We start from the raw sequence: 20,567 nt of genomic DNA, 5'->3' as shown, positions 1-20,567 counted from the left end.
TTTTACATTCATAAACTGATTAATGCATAAGTTAAAAACAAACTTATAAAAATACAATTTAAAATGCATTTTTACATCTATGAATAGAATGTACTGTTGTATTCATTCTCAGCCATTGCTTCCTTGGTGGTATCTGCAATTTAGGGAATTTCTCAATGTATAACATCTTCAAAAGATGGGGCACCTTACTAGCGATATCCCATTAGAGCAGAATTGCACCTCACCTATCCAGTACTCGCTGGACAAGTAAAGTGACTTCTTTCATATACTATTAATTTCTTCCATTCAAGGTGGTGCCAAGCTGTGGTCTTAGTCAAGGTTGTGGTTCAACCTGAAACTTAAGTTCCAGGTTGGTAGGGATGGTTTTTGGAGCTAGAGATCAAGTTAGCATTTAGGTACAAAAATGTAGAGAGTTAGGGATAAGGCTGGAGTCTAGGCCTCCACTCTGTGCTCTGTGTTCAAAGGCCAATGACAATGTAGACAAAGGACATCTTTAGACAGGTGTTGGGCTAGCAGGTGGTCTGAATGAAGACCAGTGAGGATTGGTGCCATTCCCACTACCCAGTCAGCAAGTTCTCCTCAGGATCAGCAAAATTAAGACACAAGAGCTGATTCTCCCTTGGTATGCAACTTGGCAAGTCCAGAGTTTGAGGTCCTGTCATTGGTGAGTCCAGAATTCGAGGCGTGGAATTCAGTGCTCCATCATCGCTGAGTACTGGAGTTGATACCAAAGATCAAAGCCCAAAGGCCGATTGGAAGTCCTGAAGTTGAGGCCTGATAGCCAAAGCCGTGACTCTGTGAGTCCACGGTGGACATTGGAGGCCTGATGTCTACAAGTCCATGTGTCTAATGGAGGCTGGAGGCCTGGAAGCCTCCTGCCCTGGAATTGGAGGACTGTCTGTGTGTATGTAATTGGATGGATGGAAGGGAGGAAAGGGTTTTTTTCTTGTTGTTGTTTTGTTGCTATTGTTCTGCTGAGCATTGTGGCCATGCTTTGTTGATGCCAGACTGCGTGGTGATATTTATGAGCTGCCCCAGCACAACCTTAGGTGGTGTTGGTTGCTAAGGAAATGATGTATTTCACGGAATGTTTTGATGTACATGTGATAAATAAATGAAAATGAATCTAATTTTTTAGGAACATATCTCATTTTACTTACAGCCTCTGCTTTGTCTTCGGCATTTCACTGATAGCATTGTCCAACACCTTTAACCCAGCTTTCCAGTCTCCTTTATTTGCATTAATGTGAAATAAAAGACCATACATTGCTGCCCTTAACTTGAGATCATCTTCAGCATCACCAATAGCTTCAAACAAATGTAATGAGCTATAATTATTATACAGATACTGTAAACACCAGGGACGACAAATTGAACAAACACTACAATCTCAAAATAAGGGCTTAGATGAATGAGATGAGAATAAATTCCTTCATAAAAATTAAACTGTAGAAGGTTCAGGACATAGAGAAAATATTTTACACAGAAGAGTGTGACCCTATAGATTGTACTATAATTTAAGTACAGGCCAAAATGAGTTTTAAGGAAAGGAAATGAAAAGATAGTGATCTTGGGCGTATGGATTACAATTACCAGTGTGGACAATAGATGGTATCATGGACTAGCTGGGATGAACAATCAATTTTTGCCAGGTAGTATTTTTTTGCTGTTACTCCTAAATTAGTCTACAACTATGTTAAGAAATGATTTGTCAACTTAAGAGGCTGCTGTAAAGAACAGAAGGTTTCACTTACATATCAGAAATTGATCTTGAATGGAATAATGTGTTTGCTGTTTAATTGTTGGGTGTGGAGACATTTCTTCCTTTTCTCCTTCCTATAGTGCACAAGGAAAAGATTATGCAGTGAAAACAGCCTTGAACCTGAGCCACGCATTTAAATCCTGAAAAATAATTGGTCAAACCAATACATTTCTGACTGTGCGATGCTAATAGGAGTTTATTAATGGATTCATTTTTTGGTATAAACATTGGATACTAAATGCATGATTGTGATTAGAGAGGCCACACATGGTTCTAGTGAAATGGTAGACATTGAAATTCATAAATGTTCAGCTTACATATGCAGAAACATGAAGACTCTCTTTGAGTCATACAACACAATAGATCATTGGGTCATTTGTGCTCTGTCACTTCCTGGAAACAACTAGTGGATTATTTCCATTCCATTGTTTATTTTCCCTTAGTATTACTACAGTTTCCTATTGTGGTACTCACTTTCTTATCTGCTGGTAAATGTTTTGGTAAGTACTGATTTGACTCTGTTTCTATCTCCTTGCAGAATATCTGACCTGCTGAGTATTTCAAGTATTTTCTATTTCAACTTCCTATTTCCAGCAACCATAATATTCAATCCTTTGAATTAAAAAAAATAACTATGTTTCCCTCACCACAGAGTATAGTCAGTCTGTTTCTTGTATTTTACCGCAAAGCCATATAACTTCTGATGTTTGGCTTAACGTCAAATCAAAGATGGTGTTTCAACTTCAGCACAACTTTCATTGTGAACCACAATTTACAAGTAGACTTTAGGCAGAGCAACCCAAAGTCCAAAGTTCTAAGTAAATTTATTAGCGAAGTACGTACTTCCCCTCCCTGGAATTTTTCATGTTTTATTGTTTTACAACATTGAATCACAGAGAATTTAATTTGGCTTTTTTGATCAACAGAAAAGACCCTTTTGTGTCAAAGTGAAAACAGATCCCAACAAAATGATCTAAATTAACATGAAAACTTCCAGGAGGGAGGTGAATACTTTTTATAGGCTCTGTACATGTCACCATATACTACCCTGAGACTAATTTTCTTGCAGGCATACTCAATAAGTCCATAATAGAATAATAATCACAATAGAATCAATGAAAGACTGCACCATCTTGGCTGCTCAACCAGTGTGCAAAATACAACAAACTGTGCAGATACAAAAACAAAGAATTAATAATAACAACAAATAATAATACATAACTAAGCAATAAATATTAAGAACATGAGATGAGGAGTCCTTGATAGTGAGTCCATAGGTTCTGGGAATATTTCAATGATGGGGCAAGTGAAGTTGAGTGAAGTTCTCCCCTTTGGCTCAAGAGCTTGATGGTTGAGGAGTAATAGCTGTTCCTGAACTAGGTGGTGTGAACCCTGAGGCTCTATACATTCTTCCTGATGGCAGAAATGAGAACAGAGGATGGGCTGACTGGTGGAAGTCCTTGATGATGGATGCTACTGTGCTGCGGTAACGCTTCATAAATATGTGCTCAATGGTGGGGAAGGCCTTATCCATGATGGACTGGGCCATATCCACTACTTTTTGTAGGATTTTCCATTCAAGAGCATTAGTGTTTCCAAACCAGGCAGTGATGCAGCTGGTCAATATACTCTTTACCATATATCTATAGAAGATTGTCAGAGTTTTAGATGCAATACTGAATCTTCACAAAATCCTAAGGAAGCAGAGGTGGTACCATGATTTTTTTTTGTAATTGCACACTCATCTACAACTGTTTTACTAAAATCCATGACAACCATGGTATATTCATTCAGATCCACAGATGAGTCATTAAACGCTGTCAAGTTCACCAATTTGAAGTAATCCCACTGTCTCTCCTGACCACCTCTTTGTTGTCCTAATCTCTTGAATTGACTATGTCAACAGTACAGGACCTTTCCAGGATATGAATGACCTGACTTACAGAAAGTAAAGCACCTTATTATTAAACAATTAGGACTACATAGCAATATCTATGTAAATCTTCAGAAAGTCACAATACTAAACACCACTAAAATAGTCCAGAGGTTCCCAGCAATTGAGAAAAGAGTGTGCTGGCTATGCCCGCACCTCAGGTTTATCAGCTTGAGCTGAGAAATTTAAATATAATATTACTAATAATAATATTATTAATAAGGTAAAACGTATCTTTTACCTAAAAGGGGAAATCAGAAAAGATCCAGCAACATATCGTCCTATTACCTGTTTACAAATATATATAAAATTGTAACATCATGTATCTCACAACTAACCACCACTCAATGGATAACCACAATATACTTACAGAAGAGCTGAAAAGATGCTGTATGGGTATGAATGGATGTAAAGAACAACGGATAATAGATTTTATCATTCTAAATCAAGCCAGGCAGAAAAGTAGAAATCTTTCATGTTGCTAAATTGACTACCCAAAAGGCATTTGACTCTGTCCCACATCAATGGTTAATATATAATAAATATATATAAATATCTTAATATGTATAAGCTACACCCAATTTTTTGTGAAATTCCTTCAACAGTTCATCAAGTATTGGCATACTATAACCACGCTATCTATTAACAACCAAAAAAGAATAACTACCATTATCAAAATAAATAGTGGCATTCTCCAAGGTGGCTTTGTAAATCCACTATGGTTATGTCTAGCTTTAACCCCACTCTAATTTACTGAAACGGAGGAAAATTAGTTATCAACTTAGAAACAATGAAATGAGCTATACCTTAATGCATCTCTATACATGGATGATTTGAAATTATATGTTCCTTCATCACTGCAGCTAAAGTAATTAATTCAAAAGAACTATTTTCGAAAGATATAAATGTAAACTTTGGACTGGATAAATGCAGAACACTAAACATAAAGGTGCATAAGAGCTAATAGATTGCAAAACAGAGCAGCTGGATACAATACAATTAGGGCTACTCATTAATATCTACATAAATCTTCATAAATCCACAATACTAAACACCATTGGAATAGTCCAAAAGTTCCTAGCAATTGATAAATGAGTGTGTTTTGCTATGCCTGCACCGCAGGTTTTACTAGCTTGAGCTAAGAACAAAATAAAAATACTAATAAACAATTAGGGCTACACAGCAATATCTATGTAAATCTTCAGAAAACTACAATACTAAACACTACTGGAATAGTCCGAAAGTAACTAGCAATTGAGAACTGAGTGTGCTTGGCTATGCCCACACCTCAGGTTTTACTAGCCTGAGCTGAGAATTTTTTTAAACAATAAAATGTTTTGCGGTATTTATTAATGACTGGATATTGTATATATTCCATTAGTTTGGTTAATGGTAACATGGGATGATTTGCCAATGAAATGAAAGAAGTACAGCTCCAGAAAACAAAAGTATCGAACTAAAAGATAAATCAGATTATGGACAGTTCTCAGGAACAGACCACTTAAATGACCCTCAGACTACCTGTATTTGCAATCCACTATGCTGCAACGATAGCCGTTTGGCATGTTTCTACTACCCCCTTTTTTAATTCATACTTACACTGTGTCCACTTTATTAGATACACCCTGTACCTAGTAACTTGGCCACTGAGTGTATATTTGTAGTCTTCTGTTGTTGTAGCCCAGCCACTTCAAAGTCAACATGTTGCGCATTTAGAGATGTTCTTCTGTACACCACCATTGTAATGTGTGGTTATTTGAGTTACTGTCACCTTCCACTCAACTTGAACCAGTCTGGCCATTCTCGTCCATGGTCAAAGTTGCTTAGGTTACATTTCTTTCCCATTCTGATATTTGGTTTGAAAGACAACTGAAGGTCTTGACCATGTCTGCACGTTTTTATGCATTGAGTTGCTAACACATGATCGGCTGATTAGATGTTCTCTATAATGAGCAAATGCCCCTAACAGTAGCCATTGAGTGCATCTTTCCAATTTAAAATATCAAAATCAAACTATTAACCTAAATTTTGAAAACCAAGTGGCTTTTATTAACCAATAAATTCTGAAAATCTATTCACAAATTCATTGTGGTTTATTACATATTCAACCAACTTGATTTTGTCATTTTAAATTACAAACCTTTCTAATATGAATGTTTGTAAATCTAAACATCCCTATTATTGGGGAACAATTAATTTTAAGGGTATTTCTGCTATGATGCCCAAATGAATTATAAAGTTGCTCTCTGAATTTATTTTAGCTCCTTATATAAATGCAGTTTCTTCCAGTTTTTAACAGGAACATGGTGCAAGCTGTTTGCAGTATGACATGTGAAGCCTAGTTACAGTTCCAACCTCACTGCCAGACTTGAGGGTGCAAGGATCAGTGAATATCTTGTGGAACTCCATGACTTTCAATATGGTACTGTTAGTGACTTAAAGTAATGTTTGATCCAACTTTAAAATATATATATATATATATATATATATACCTGGTCAGATATTCAAAATGAACTAAGTCCTTAACTTGTATAACATGCTTTTTCTTCTGTCAGGGCATGTTTAACTGGGGCATACATTCTGCTCCACATAGGGTCTAATTGCTGACTGGAAATTGAAACTTGACTCAAGGGCATGGAGGGTGATGAGATCAACCTTCCATGTCTGGCTCAGGGGTAAATGAGAACGTGTGGGCATTTTGGCTGATAGTTCAAAATAGTGTGCTTGGTTCAAAAAGATCCAACCAAATAAGATAGTTTTAATTCAATTTAGTTATTCAGTTAGTTGTTTTAATTAGTTATTTCAAATGTTAAGAATTTTTAAATATCTTGGGGTTATTGGAATCACTGAAAACAACTGAGTAAACATCATGCTTCCAAGAATGGGTCATGCACTGCTTCTCTAGGCATGGGCATGACCACTATAAATACCCATAAAAACAATAGCAATCGCTGTTTCTGTACTAAACAGTTCGAACCTGGCCTGCTCCCTTGCATGCTCTCCATCCGTGCTGGCTTAAGAGCTGGTGATCTCATAAAAAAACTCACCTGGCAGAAGGCAAAGGCAAGCCACTGCTGTAATTTGCCATGTACATGATTTCCCAATATGTCAGAGCGGCACGGAAGGAAATCGTCCACCAACTGGAAATTCCAGATGCGATCTACTGACGACAATTTACTCGGTGGATTCTGGCCGGTGCAGTATAAAAGGATACCAGGTGGCATATCATGCTGAGATTACACTCAATGACAGTCATCCGCAATTATGTTTGGTTGACAATTATATGGTACCTGAAGAAATACTACTAAAATTATTGCAAGTACCTTACCTTTTTATTTTTGGTGTATGTATTGTGAATGGCCTTTAAGAAAGATTTAAGAGGCTCTTCAAGTATAGTTCTTTCCACAATAGATGGTATCAAAGACAGACAAGAATTCCAAAAGTGCTTTGCTGAATTCATTACAAGTTTCATACATCTAGCCTTTTCTCCGTGACTGTTAAAGAATACAAATATCTATTAATGTAGTTTCTTCTCCGAGATGCACTGTCACAATTTTGTCCACTATTGAGAAGAGATGAAAAGTATGAGAAATTATTTTCCTTGCATTACATCAGCTTACATTGGAGTTCTCGGGCTTGTAGTCTGCAATTTACATTATGTTACCTCCTTCCTAGAGGTAATTAAAATTATGATCCCTTCAATTCATCAAAGAGATAACTATATCACATGCCTCACTTTTAAGAAAAATAGTTATCACTTCTTAAAATTTATCTGCCTTTAAATCTACCTATTGCCAGCTTTGGCTTCATCATCAGTAGCAGATCTCAAGCAGGACTTACACATCTGCCAATCTCCAGGTCAGTAGCTTCCTGACATAAACATTTCTTTCTCCATTGTCACTCCAAATAACCATTAATCCTACAAATCTACAAGTAATATCTGCTAAAACTCCTACATCTTACTATCTCTCTTACCATTGAATAGCACTGAGAAAGAAGGTCTGTCAAATATTTATTTTTGTTATTTTACTAACCGGTGCTACTTTGTCTAAAATCCAAACCTTTCTATCTAAATCTAAGGAAATGTCTATAATCAAAATCAAAACTACTAGATAAAAATAATTCAGCAATTCAGTGAACTGTGAACCTTGACCCCAAAGAATTAGACCTATGAATGGGCAGGGAATCAAGGGATATAGACCATGTCAGGTACATAGGATGAGTTAGATTAACATGATGGTCAATATCGGCATGTTGGGCATAAGAGTTTGCTACTGTGCCATACTGTACTGTGCTCTATTTACTTATCAGCATATTTCTGATGCTGCAAATTAATAAAACTTATTAATATTTTAAATGATTGTATTAAGCCAAGACTTTATGAAGAAAGTTAGCATTCATATTTGTTCTGCTCTGAAATAAAATTACCTTGCACTCATTTCAAATGCTCTGATTGCAGCAATACGCATTTCACTATTTCCAACTCCAGTCTTCATCAAGTTCTGTCCTTGGATACAGGCAACAACACTTAGCAATTCATGCTTAACTGTATTATTATGCCTGGATAAACACAAATAAAAATCCATTTTCTAATTGCAATCAACAATTGTTTTCCAAAACTGGTTTCGTCTTTTAAATGGCACCCAGACTTCACAAGCTGGATCAGCAATGTGGTCAAGGAAAATACGTTTTTCCATTTAAGGTAGTCTCACTAAGGTAGTATCATACATTTCATGGTATGCATGGCACATGATTACAGTTTCCATGTTTACACATACAGTAAGAACATAATAAATTCATGAATTAGACCATCCAGCCCATCTAGTCTGCTCCACCAACTTGACTGATCTTCAAACTCAGCTCTACATTCTTGTACTAACTACACATTCTTTGATTCCCTTAACATTTAAGCATCTATCAATCTTTGTTATGAATACACTCTGAGACTTAGCCACTACAGTCCTCTCAGGTAAAGGCTCATTACCCTCTGGAAAGTACAGGCCTAGTCTGTTTAATTTTTTCTCAAAGGAAACAAATCCATCATGCTTGAATTCAAAATGATTAAAATTGCATTTGATGGAAATGATGAAAATCATAAATAAAAAAGCAGAAAAAGTTGCTAATATTTAGCAGGAATGGCAGCATAAAGGACCTGAAATATTAGCTCAGTTTTTCTTTTTAAGTATATTTCATAACCTGCTGAAAATTTCCAACATTTTCTATTTTTATTCTACAATTTAGTCTGGGGAAGTTTCACAAGTGTATCCTTTTTAAGGCTAAGAGATAGAAGACTGGATTTGGAGTTATTAGAGTTCAATCTCACTGAAGGAAAGTGACTTTACTCATGAACTCAAATAGCCTATGCAAAAGGTCAACATAGCACTTGCCTTCCTATATACCTGCAAAACTTGCATAATAAAGCATATTAACTTGCTGATGTATGCAAAGGAACTCTCATATCTGTCTGAGCCCCATTATTTTCAATCTTATATCATTTAAATAATACTCTGCCTTTCTAATTTTTGTGTTGAAGTGGATGGCCTCACATTCTTCCATTTATATTCTATTTGCTATGTCCTTGACTCTTCACTTAACTCCTAAAGTCTCTTTGCAGCCACCGCACCCCACACAGCCTGTATATGTATGAACTAAGATATAATACACTTCATCTCCTCAATTGATATGGAGAATGAATAACTGCGGCCTCAACAGTGATCCCTGTAAACTTCACTTTTCAAAATCTCAAACTGTTAAAAAAATCATTTATGCCTTCTGTGTTTTTTGTCCATTACCAATAATCTGGACATACCAATCTATTACCCCAGTACAGTGAGGCCTTCAGAATGTCCAATACACCAGACCAACTGGCTTACTAATGCTAATGCTAAGGAGGCGCTCTGTGAACTGTACGGGGCTATTAGCGAACTGCAGAACGCACACCCTGATGGACTGTTTATTGTCGCCGGAGATTTTAACCACGCGAACCTGAAGTCAGTGCTCCCCAAATTCCATCAGTATGTTGACTTTGCAATGAGGGGGAAGAATGCGTTGGACCTGGTTTACACAAACATCCCCGATGCGTACCAGGCGGAGCCCCGCCCCCACCTCGGTTACTCAGACCACATCTCTGTTATGCTAATCCCAGCATACAGACAGCTCGTCAGGTGCTCCAGACCAGTTCAGAAGTAGGTGAAAACCTGGCCAGCAGGAGCCATCTCTGCTCCTCAAGACTGCTTTGAGCACACTGACCGGCACATGTTCAGGGAGGCTGCAACCGATGGCGACTCTACCAACTTAGAGGAATACACAACATCAGTGACTAGCTACGTCAGCAAGTGCATCAATAGCGTCACTTTGTCCAAGACCATCACTACACGCGCTAACCAGAAGCTATGGATGACAGCAGAGGTGCGTGCATTGCTGAGGACCCGTGACTCTGCCTTCAGAGCAGGTAACAAGGCAGCCCTAACAACAGCGAGGGCTAAACTGTCCCGGGCCATCAGAGAGGCAAAGCGTGCACACGCCCAGCGAATCCACAGCCACTTCCAGGACAGCGGCGACACGGGACACATGTGGAAGGGCATTCAGGACATCACCAACTACAGGACAACATCATCTGACTGTGTGGGTGATGCCTCCCTCCCAGATGCGCTGAATAACTTCTACGCTCGCTTTGAGGCGGAAAATGATGTGGCAGCGAGGAAGTCCACCCCTCCTCTAAATGACCAGGTGCTGAGCTTCACTGTGGCCAATATGAGAAGATCCCTGTGCAGGGTCAACCCACGGAAGGCTGCTGTACCAGACAATATTCCTGGTAGAGTGCCTAGAGGATGTGCAGACCAGCTAGCAGATGTTCTAACTGACATCTTCAATATCTCCCTGAGCAATGTCACCATTCCAATGTGCTTCAAGGCCGCCACCATCGTCCCTGTGCTGAAGAAGACTTTAGTGTCCTGCCTCAATGACTACATCCTGTTGCATTCACATCCATCATCATGAAGTGTTTCGAGAGGCTCATCGTGAGGCACATTAAGACCCTGCTGCCCCCTTCACTGGACCCCTGCAGTTTGCGTACCGTCCCAACCGCTCAACAGTCGACGCCATTGCCATCATCCTCCACCTGGCCCTAAACCACCTGGTCAAAAAAGACGCATACATTTGAATGCTGTTCATAGACTTCTGTTCAGCATTTAACACAATCATCCCTCAGAAACTGATAGGAAAGCTGAGCCTACTGGGCCTGAACACCTCCCTCTGCAGCTGTATACTAAACTTCCTGTCTGGGAGACCTCAGTCAGTCCGCATCGGGAGCAGCATCTCCAACACCATCACACTGAGCACGGGGGCCCCCCAGGGCTGTGTGCTCACTCCACTGCTTTTCACCCTGCTTACCCATGACTGTGCTGCAACACACAGCTCGAACCACACCATTAAGTTCGCCAATGACACGACCATGGTGGATCTCATCTGCAAGAATGACGAGTCAGCATACAGAGAGGAGGTGCAGCGGCTAACGGACTGTTGCAAAGCCAACAACCTGTCTCTGAATGTGAACAAGACAAAAGAGATGGTTGTTGACTTCAGGAGGGCACGGAGCGACCACTCCCCACTGAACATCGACAGCTCCTCGGTAGAGATTGTTAAGAGCACCAAATTTCTTGGTGTTCACCTGGTGGAGAATCTCACCTGGTCCCTCAACCCCAGCTCTATAGCAAAGAAAACCCAGCAGCGTCTCTACGTTCTGCGAAGGCTGAGGAAAGTCCATCTCCCCCCCCCCCCCCCATCCTTATCACATTCTACAGGGGTTGTATTGTGAGCATCCTGAGCAGCTGTGTCACTGCCTGGTTTGGAAATTGCACCATCTCAGATCACAAGTCCCTGCAGTGGATAGTGAGGTCAGCTGAGAAGAACATCAGGGTCTCTCTTCCCACAGTTATGGACATTTACACTACACGCTGCATCTGCAAGGGAAACAGCATTATAAAGGACCCCACACACCCCTCATATATACTATTCTCCCTCCTGCCATCTGGGAAAAGGCACCAGAGCATTTGGGCTCTCACGACCAGACTATGTAACAGTTTCTTCTCCCAAGTTATGACTCCTCAATTCCCAGAGCCTGGACTGACACCAACTTACTGCCCTCTACTGTGCCTATTGTCTTGTCTTTTATTTATTGTAATGCCTGCACTGTTTTGTGCACTTTATGCAGTCCTGGGTAGGTCTGTAGTCTAGTGTAGTTTTTTTTCTGTGTTGTTTTCATGTAGTTCAGTGTAGTTTTTGTACTGTTTCATGTAGCATCATGGTCCTGAAAAACATTGTCTCGTTTTTACCCTGTACAGTACCAGCAGTTATGGTCGAAATGACAATAAAAAGTGTATTGAATTGACTTGACTTGCCCAGACCTACTTTGGTAGCTACTACCTCAAAATATTCTAATAGATTCGTCCCCTCATACAGTAAATCCATGTTGACTCTGCTCAATCCTGTTATTAAATCTGTAGTTCTCTATGAGAGCTTCCTTAACAATAAATTCCACCATTTTCCTATTACTGATATGAGGCTAACTGTAGTTCTCTATTTTCTTCCTTTCTTATTTAATGAGATTAGATTTGCTACAGTAGGAATCATTCTAGAATCTATAGAATTCTGAAAGATAGCAACCAGTGCACCCACTCTCTCTGTAGTAACCTCATATTACACCCTAATATGCCTTTCATTAAGTCCTTGAGATTTATTGCGTTTTACTTTCATTAATATCACAAGTATTAGATTTTCTAATACTTTCTGCTCCTTATTCAGTCTGGACCTCTAATGTTCCATAGTTTTATAGTAGTTTGTTTCATCTTTTTCTGTGACAGTAGACACAAATTGGCTACATCATTTCCTTAATCTCTAATATAGTTTATTTTGTCTTATTCCATTTGGGACCCAGATGAACTTCTATTAACGATTTTGTAATATTTATTTTACTGTGAATTATCAGTAATACTATTGGAAAACCTCTCTCCAAAAGTAACATTTTAGCTAATGAAACCTCCAATAAAAATGTCCTGTAAGGAATATACTGGCATTTATGTGCAGATAAATTAGTGGGCTGAATCTGGGTACAAGAATCTGAATATGCACGTCCACAGTATATAATTATGTGACTGGCTAGTGCCAGATCAAGGTAGCTGATAAAAATCTGGCCTTAATAGAGAGTTGCTTTATGACTGCAATAGGGAATGAAAGCAATTTCATAAATCTGTGAAAACTGCAGAAATCAATGACTATGGGCACAAAGACAACCTCAGGTTTTTGAAGTGAAAATAGAGGCAAAAATCGATACTCAACTTCACTTGTTCTATCATTGAAATGTTCCCACAACATATGGACTCACTTTTAAGGACTCTTCACCTCATATACTCAATATTTATTGCTTATTTATTTATTATCATTATTTCTTTCTTTTTGTATTTGCACACTAGTTGAATGTCCAAGTTGGTGCAGTCTTTCATTGATTCTGTTATGTTCATTATTCTATGGATTCATTGAGTATGCCTGCAAGACAATGAATCTCAGGGTTGTAAATGGTGACATACAAGTACTTTGATAATAAATTTACTTTGAACTTCTGCATTTTGGACTATTTCTGCTACTTTGCATTTTCTGCACCAAAGCCTCTGGCATCATGTCTGAAAATAAAAACATAAACAGTTCTTCTATCAATCTTGGATGTCTCCTAGGTTTGGAACTCTTTCAAGAATCTGCAGTACAATACCACGTTATCACCTCTAACCCTAAGAGCTACAGAATAGTGATAAGTGGTACAAGTTAAGTGGGGCTATCCATTTGTCAATTTCAGTATTCTGCTGGGACAATGAGCAGCTTGGCTAATACTGGTGACAATCTTGTAAATCAGCATGCAGCATGCAATTGGTTTACTCCCTGTATTGGAAGCAATGGGTGCTATTGTCCCTCATCAGAAGAGCCCCACAGGGTTGTATCCTGAGCTCCTCCTCTACTCCTATGACTGTGTTATCTCACACAGCTCCAATCTGCTGATCAAATTTGCAGATAACACGACAATGATAGGCCTTATTTCCAACAATGAGGAGACAGCCTACAGAGGAGGTCAACGCCCTGACACAGTGATGCGAAGAAAACAATCTCTTCCTCAATGTTGAAGAAAATGAAGGAGTTGATTGTGGCCACACATTTTAATTCCACGTCCCATTCCCATTTTGATATGTCTATCCATGGCCTCCTCTACTGTCAAGATGAAGCCACACTCAGGTTGGAGGAACAACACCTTACATTCCATCTGGACAGTCTCCAACCTGATGGCATGAACACTGACTTCTCTAACTTCCATTAACGCCCCTCCTCCCCTTCTTACCCCATCCTTGATTTATTGATTTCCCCCTTTTTTTTCTCTCTCTGCCCATCACTCCATCTCCATCTCCCTCTTGTGCTCCCTTCCCCCTTTCTTTCTCCCTAGGCCTCCCATCCCATGATCCTTTCCCTTCTCCAGCTCTGTATCTCTTTTGCCAACCACCTTTCCAGCTCTTAGCTTCACCCCACCCCCTCAGGTCTTCTCCTATCATTTCGCATTTCCCCCTCCCCCTCCTACTTTCAAATCTCTTACTGTCTTTTCTTTCAGTTAGTCCTGATGAAGGGTCTCGGCCCGAAACGTCAACAGTGCTTTTTCCTATAGATGCTGACTGGCCTGCTGCGTTCCACCAGCATTTTGTGTGTGTTGTGTGAGTTGATTGTGGATTAGAGGAGGAATGGAGACAGGCTAGCCCCTGTTGACATCAATGGGACTGTAGTTGAGAGGGTGAGTAGTTTCAAGTTCCTCAGAATACACATCACTGAGGATCTCACCTGGACTGTACATACCGTCTGTGTGGTGAGAAAAGCACAGTAGCTCCTCGTTCACCTCAATCAGCTGAAGAAGTTTGGTATGAGTCCCCAGATCCTCAGGGCTTTCTACAGGGGCACCATCAAGAGCAACCCGACTGGCTGTACCACCAACTGGTACAGGAACTGTACTACCCTCTATTGCAGGGTACTGCAGAGCATGATGTGGATAGTCCGGAACATCTGTGGATGTGAACTTTCCTCTATTCAGGACATTTAGAGCAGCAGGTGTATAAAAAGAGCCCAGAAGATCATCGGGGACTCCAGCCATCCCAAGCATAAACTGTTTCAGCTGCTTCCGTCTGGCAAATGGTATTGCAGCATTAAAGCCAAGACCAACTGACTCTGGGACAGTTCTTTCACCAGGCCATCAGATTTATCAATACACATTGATCTGATTGTATATCTGACTGTACATTGTATCTAATTGTACATACATGTATACAAGACAATTACAGTGCCGATAAAAAGTATTCACCCCTTACCCTTAGAAGTTTTCATGTTTTATTGTTTTATAACATTGAATCACAGTGGATTTAATTTGGCTTTTTTGACACTGATCGACAGAAAAAGACTCTTTTGTGTCAAAGTGAAAACAGATCTCTACAAAGTGATCTAAATTAATTACAAATATAAAACACAAAATAATTGATTGCATAAGTATTCACACCCTCCCTTTCATATGACACACCAAATCATTACTGGTGTAGCCTATTGATTTTAGAAGTCATGTAATTAGTTAAATTGAGATCACCTGTGTGCTGTCAAGGCGTTTCTATTGATTGTGGTAAAAATATACCTGTATCTAGAAGGTCCTACAGCTGGTGACTCAGTAACCTGGCAAAACTACACAATGAAGACAAAAGAACACACTGAGCAATGCTGCGCCAAGGTTATTGAAAAGCACAAGCCAGGAGATGGATACAAGAAAATTTCCAAGTCACTGAATATCCCTTTGAGTACAATTCAGACAATCATCAAGAAATGGAAAGGATGTGGCTCTGCTGTAAATCTGCCTAGAGCAAGCCGTCCTCAAAAACTGACCGTGCAAGAAGGGGACTAGTCAGGGAGGCCACTAAGAGACCTATGATAACTCGAGAGGAGTTACCAGCTTCAGTGTCTGAGATGAGAGAGACTGCGCATACAACAACTGTTGCCTGGGTGCTTCATCTGTCACAGCTTTATGGGACAGTGGCATACAGAAAGCCACAGTTGAAAAAAACTCACAAGAAATTTCGGCTAGAGTTTGCCAGGAGGCATGTGGGAGATTCTGAAGTCAGCTCGAAGAAGGTTCTATGGTCTGATAAAAGGAAAATTGAAGTTTTAATTAAACCAAACACCACACATCATCAAAAACACACAATCCCTACCGTGAAGCATGGTGGTGGCAGTATCATGCTGTGGGGATGCTTCACTGCAGCAGGCCCTGGAAGGTTTGTGAAAGTAGAGGGTAAAATGAATGCAGCAAAATACAGGGAAATCCTGCCTGGAGGAAAACCTGATGCAGTCTGCTAGAGAACTGCAACTTGTTAGAAGATTTGTTTTTCAGCAAGACAATGGTTCCAAACATAAAGTCAAAGCTACATAGGAATAGCTGAAAAACAACAAAGGTAATGTTCTAGAGTGGCCAAGTCAGAGTCTAGACCTCAATCCAATTGAGAATTTGCGGCTGGATTTGAAAAGGGATGTTCACTCACGATCCCCATGCAATCTGACAGAGCTTGAGCAGTTTTGTAAAGGAGAATGGTAAAAATTGCGGTGTCCAGATGTGCAAAGCTGACAGAAACTTATCCACACAGACTCAACGCTGTAATTGCTGCCAAAGGTGCATTTAATAAATAATGACCTGAAGGGGGTAAATACTAATGCAATCAATTGTTTTGTGTTTTATATTTGTAATTAATTTAGATCACTTTGTAGAGATCTGTTTTCACTCTGACACAAAAGAGTCTTTTTCTGTTGATTAATATCAAAAAAGCCAAATTAAATCCATTATGATTCAATGATATAAAACAATAAAACATGAAAACCTCTAAGAGGGATGAATACTTTTTATAGGTACTGGACATATACAATCTTAGTGTTTGGGCAATATCCTCCCACATTTCCCTTCCTTATTGCTTGTACATAGCAATGGAGGTGCAACATAAAGATTTTTGCTCTCTTATGTTGTGAGATGGATGTAAGAAATAAAAAATCTAATTCTAATTCATCATAATCCCCATGGCTGATTTCAGAAATTACCCAGCTCTTGATAATCTTTCTGGAATTAATGATACCTTTAAAACCTTTTCTATAACATGAGTTTTAGGCATCCATACTTAAAAGTATAAGATTATTAGTTTCTAAAATGGATGTCAGGATCAGAAATACTGAGACAATGAGATATAACTTTAATATTTAGTTGATTTACAGAATAAATAGCATGAGCTAGAAATAAAGATAAAATTAATTTTAAGTAAACAGGTGAAGCGAAACAGAAGAGGATAAGCTAAAGTTTTCCTTATTTATGGTCAATAGCATGGCATGAATGCTAACTCTGACATTTGATATTTTTGTTGTATACAGGTATTAGCTGAAACATAGAGCATTAACCACAAACTTTTATTAAAGTGAAAGAACCAGCATTTCTGGGAGAAGAGATGCTGTTCCAAAAGATCCCCACTCGCACAGGTCAATTTAAGTTGCTCCGCACAAGAATGTTATCACACCTTTAGTTTCATTGTTCTTCATATTTTTAACCTGAAGTGTTACACTCTTCTTCCAGGAATGCCTAAACTTTAACAATTCTAATATCCTTTTCAATTGTGACGAAGGACCTCAATTCTGAAATGTGACAGCTTCTTTTCCCACACGTGCAGCCTGATCTGCAGAGTCTTTCCAACATCTGCTGATTCTGCTTAATTTTTCACCACCTGAAGTTGTTTTTATTTTACATACACATATTTGTTGAATTCACTGCATGATTAAACAAACAGTCCTACCCTGCTCTGCTCTCCTATGGGATTTCCATTTGTCACTCCTTCCTTGTTCACCTGCCTTGGGTCCTTTTCCCTTCCTGTCCTTGAAGAACTACGTACCCTCCTCCCAACCACACTGCAGTTTTACAAGCTTCTTGTGTCTCATTTTTAGTTCTGTTACAGCCAAAACATTGACTTTCTGACCTGCTGAGTATTTCCAGCATTTTCTGTTTTTGTTTATATTATTTTGTGAGGATAGATATTAATCATTTACACAGAAATTGATGCAAACATTTAGAAATGTTAAATGCATTTTGTCATTTTAACAGTGCAGAAATTATACCAAAAACAAACAAGATTTTCAGACTCATTCCTGCACACATTAAAAGGTACTAATTTAACATTTTAATTGCATCCTTACTGTTTTTCTCTCCCACCCAATTATTCTGGCTATATTTATTTTCCTTTCTGAAATTGACCTGAATCTAATTCAACATCTCTAATTTCACCATATGCTGTGTTTCTTTTAATTCATAAATTCCACATCCTACTGGCTTCACTGAGATACCAGATGCCTGTTTCCTATACCATTTTTATTAGCTCTTCTATCAAGTTACGACATTAAATAATTTTTGCTGGGGTAGATTAATATATCTTACAATCATGCAGCAAAGAATATCCAACCAAGGAAGATTAGGAGTATTTGATTCTTTTTTTGTCATTCCTGTATTTGACGTAAAAAAAACAAAAAAAGTCTCAACCATGGAACCTGGATGTGTTCTGAGGGCAGGGATAAACTAAACTTGACTTAATTCAGATCACAATTACTCAGCAAATCATCTACAGTATCTAATCAAAGAGTCATCCAAATTAGAAAATAGTTTATACTTACTTTTCATGCTTCTTAAAATCAGGAGATTTAGAAACATCTTTTTCCAATTCAAATGCTTTCTGGGCACACTGCATTACGAAGGAGTCATCATTATTCAGGTATGCAAGTTGCATCAAACGTGTCCATACCTCCAGCTCCAGCAATTTATCAGTCCAGGAACAACTTGATATTTTATTTTCCAACTGTAAATGTTCACATAATTTATATTAAGAAATATATAAATTTTATCCTGGAAATTCTCAGGGGGAATGATTCCAGCAGATATGCCGTGGTCATGACTGCTGTCAAGATCTGACATTGATCTGGTCACAATTTGCAGCAGGGTCCAAATGAAAAAGTGGTTTGGAGAATCATCTGTGAAATTCTAACACACCCTCATTAATGGCCAAAAATGCCAAAGAAGATGACCAAAATTAGTTTGAATCAGAGAAGGCTGTTATTTTACCACACAAACCCAGGGATTATGACTGCACCACACATTTTAGGTGATTATTTGACACTCAATAGCTTTCTTCTTTAGGGATTACTTAGTTGCATACTTTTTATTACATTGTATACATTGTGGGTACGAGTAAAGTCTCAGTCTATCAGATATCATCCTGGGAATTAAACCTAGGTTCATAGCTTACTGAGTCAATAGAGGTTTCAAATATTACAGCATGGAATCATTTGCCCCACAGAGACTGCATCTACCACCCAAGTACACTGATCCTATATTAATCCAATGTTTCAGTGTTCCTATAGCCTCATCAACTCCCCACAAATTTTACTACTCACCTACACCATAAAGGCACTTTATAGTGGTCTGATAACCAAGCCACACATCTTTGGAATATGAGGGAAAACTGGAACATCCAGAGAAAACGCATACAGTCAGAGGGAGAATGTGCAGACAGCACCCAAGATCGTTATTGAGCCTTGGTTGTTAAAACTGTAAGGTAGCGGTTCTACTAGCTCTACCACTGTGCTGATCTAATTTAAATCATTGTATGGTACAGTTATACTACTTTTATTGGAACTAACATTGTTTTATGGAATAACAATTTATATTGAAATGTATTAATATTTAAACTTTTCATCACAATGTCAGGCCAATTTTTTACCTCAAGAAGACTGGGAACAGTAAATTTCATCAGCCTGTTGCTATTGCATGAACACATCTCCAGTGCAATAAGAACTTGGACCATTGAACTCTGGCTGTCATTACTTTGCTGAAATAGATGAAGATACATCAAGTCATATATAAGCATGAAATATAAAATATTGAAATATTTCATGAAATATTCAAATATACTGAAACTTTAAGTGGAATGCAATGTCAATTATTTCATTCTGATTTACAGAGAACTAAAAGAGAACAACTGTTTGCATTAAATTGCAATGCTGTTATACTAAAGCAGTGCTCCCCAAAGTGGGCATTATCGCCCACTGGGAGGAGGAGGAGTTTATAAGGGGGCAATAAAAGGGGCAGAGGGTGTGGAGCTCGGTAGCAAATTGGGGCTAGCTGAGGGATTACAGGCATAATTTAAGAAATGAACTATTTATTATAAGCATTTAATCCTCAGTGCCTCATCATTGATTACAATGATCATGTAATAACCTCCTCTCCCGCTAACCCACCATTCTCTTAGACTTTGCTCGAAGTGCATTATAGTTGTTGAAAAGCATTGTGACACTTCTGTAGCTGTGAATTCTGGATTGAAGAAATCATGTAATTTCCAGGCCCAGCCTCTGTATCCTGATGAAGGGTCTCGGCCTGAAACATTGACTGCTCGTTTCCACGGATGCTGCCCGACCTGCTGAGTTCCTCCAGCTTGTTGTACGTGTTGCTTTGACCCCAGCATCTGCAGTGTACTTTGTGTGTATTATAGGCTGTTCACAACTGTGTTAGCTAGTACAATTCCCATAGTCCAAACACAGTGAGGCAATTCCTCTGGATTAGGGTATGGTGTTCAATGGGATAAAGTTCAGAATCCACCCTTACAAAGGTTTTTGACAATATTTCTCTAGCCCACAGCCCAACTGAGGCATTGCTGCCCCACTTTATGTATTTTCAAGCAGAGAGTCAAGTTTTTGCCTGAGCTATGATGAAGTCATAACTTTCCCCTTTATTGA

At 38.9% G+C, this 20,567-nt stretch overlaps 1 protein-coding gene across 1 annotated transcript in view; it reads right to left on the bottom strand.

Annotated features, from left to right (window-relative positions):
- Positions 1-20,567, bottom strand: part of cfap46 (cilia and flagella associated protein 46) — a 196,688-nt gene that overhangs the window by 101,057 nt on the left and 75,064 nt on the right. The window contains exons 20-25 of the mRNA XM_073027519.1: positions 19,556-19,663; positions 18,453-18,634; positions 8,124-8,255; positions 7,024-7,189; positions 1,755-1,836; positions 1,161-1,308 (exon numbers count right to left, since the gene is read on the bottom strand). Coding sequence (XP_072883620.1) covers positions 1,161-1,308; positions 1,755-1,836; positions 7,024-7,189; positions 8,124-8,255; positions 18,453-18,634; positions 19,556-19,663 — 818 coding nt within the window. The remainder of the gene's footprint in view (positions 1-1,160; positions 1,309-1,754; positions 1,837-7,023; positions 7,190-8,123; positions 8,256-18,452; positions 18,635-19,555; positions 19,664-20,567) is intronic.

Source organism: Hemitrygon akajei, chromosome 23 (genome assembly GCF_048418815.1).
Source record: "Hemitrygon akajei chromosome 23, sHemAka1.3, whole genome shotgun sequence".
Lineage (NCBI taxonomy): Eukaryota > Metazoa > Chordata > Chondrichthyes > Myliobatiformes > Dasyatidae > Hemitrygon > Hemitrygon akajei.
The sequence above is the reverse complement of the archived record's forward strand: the minus strand, read 5'-3'. Positions and strand labels throughout refer to the sequence as shown.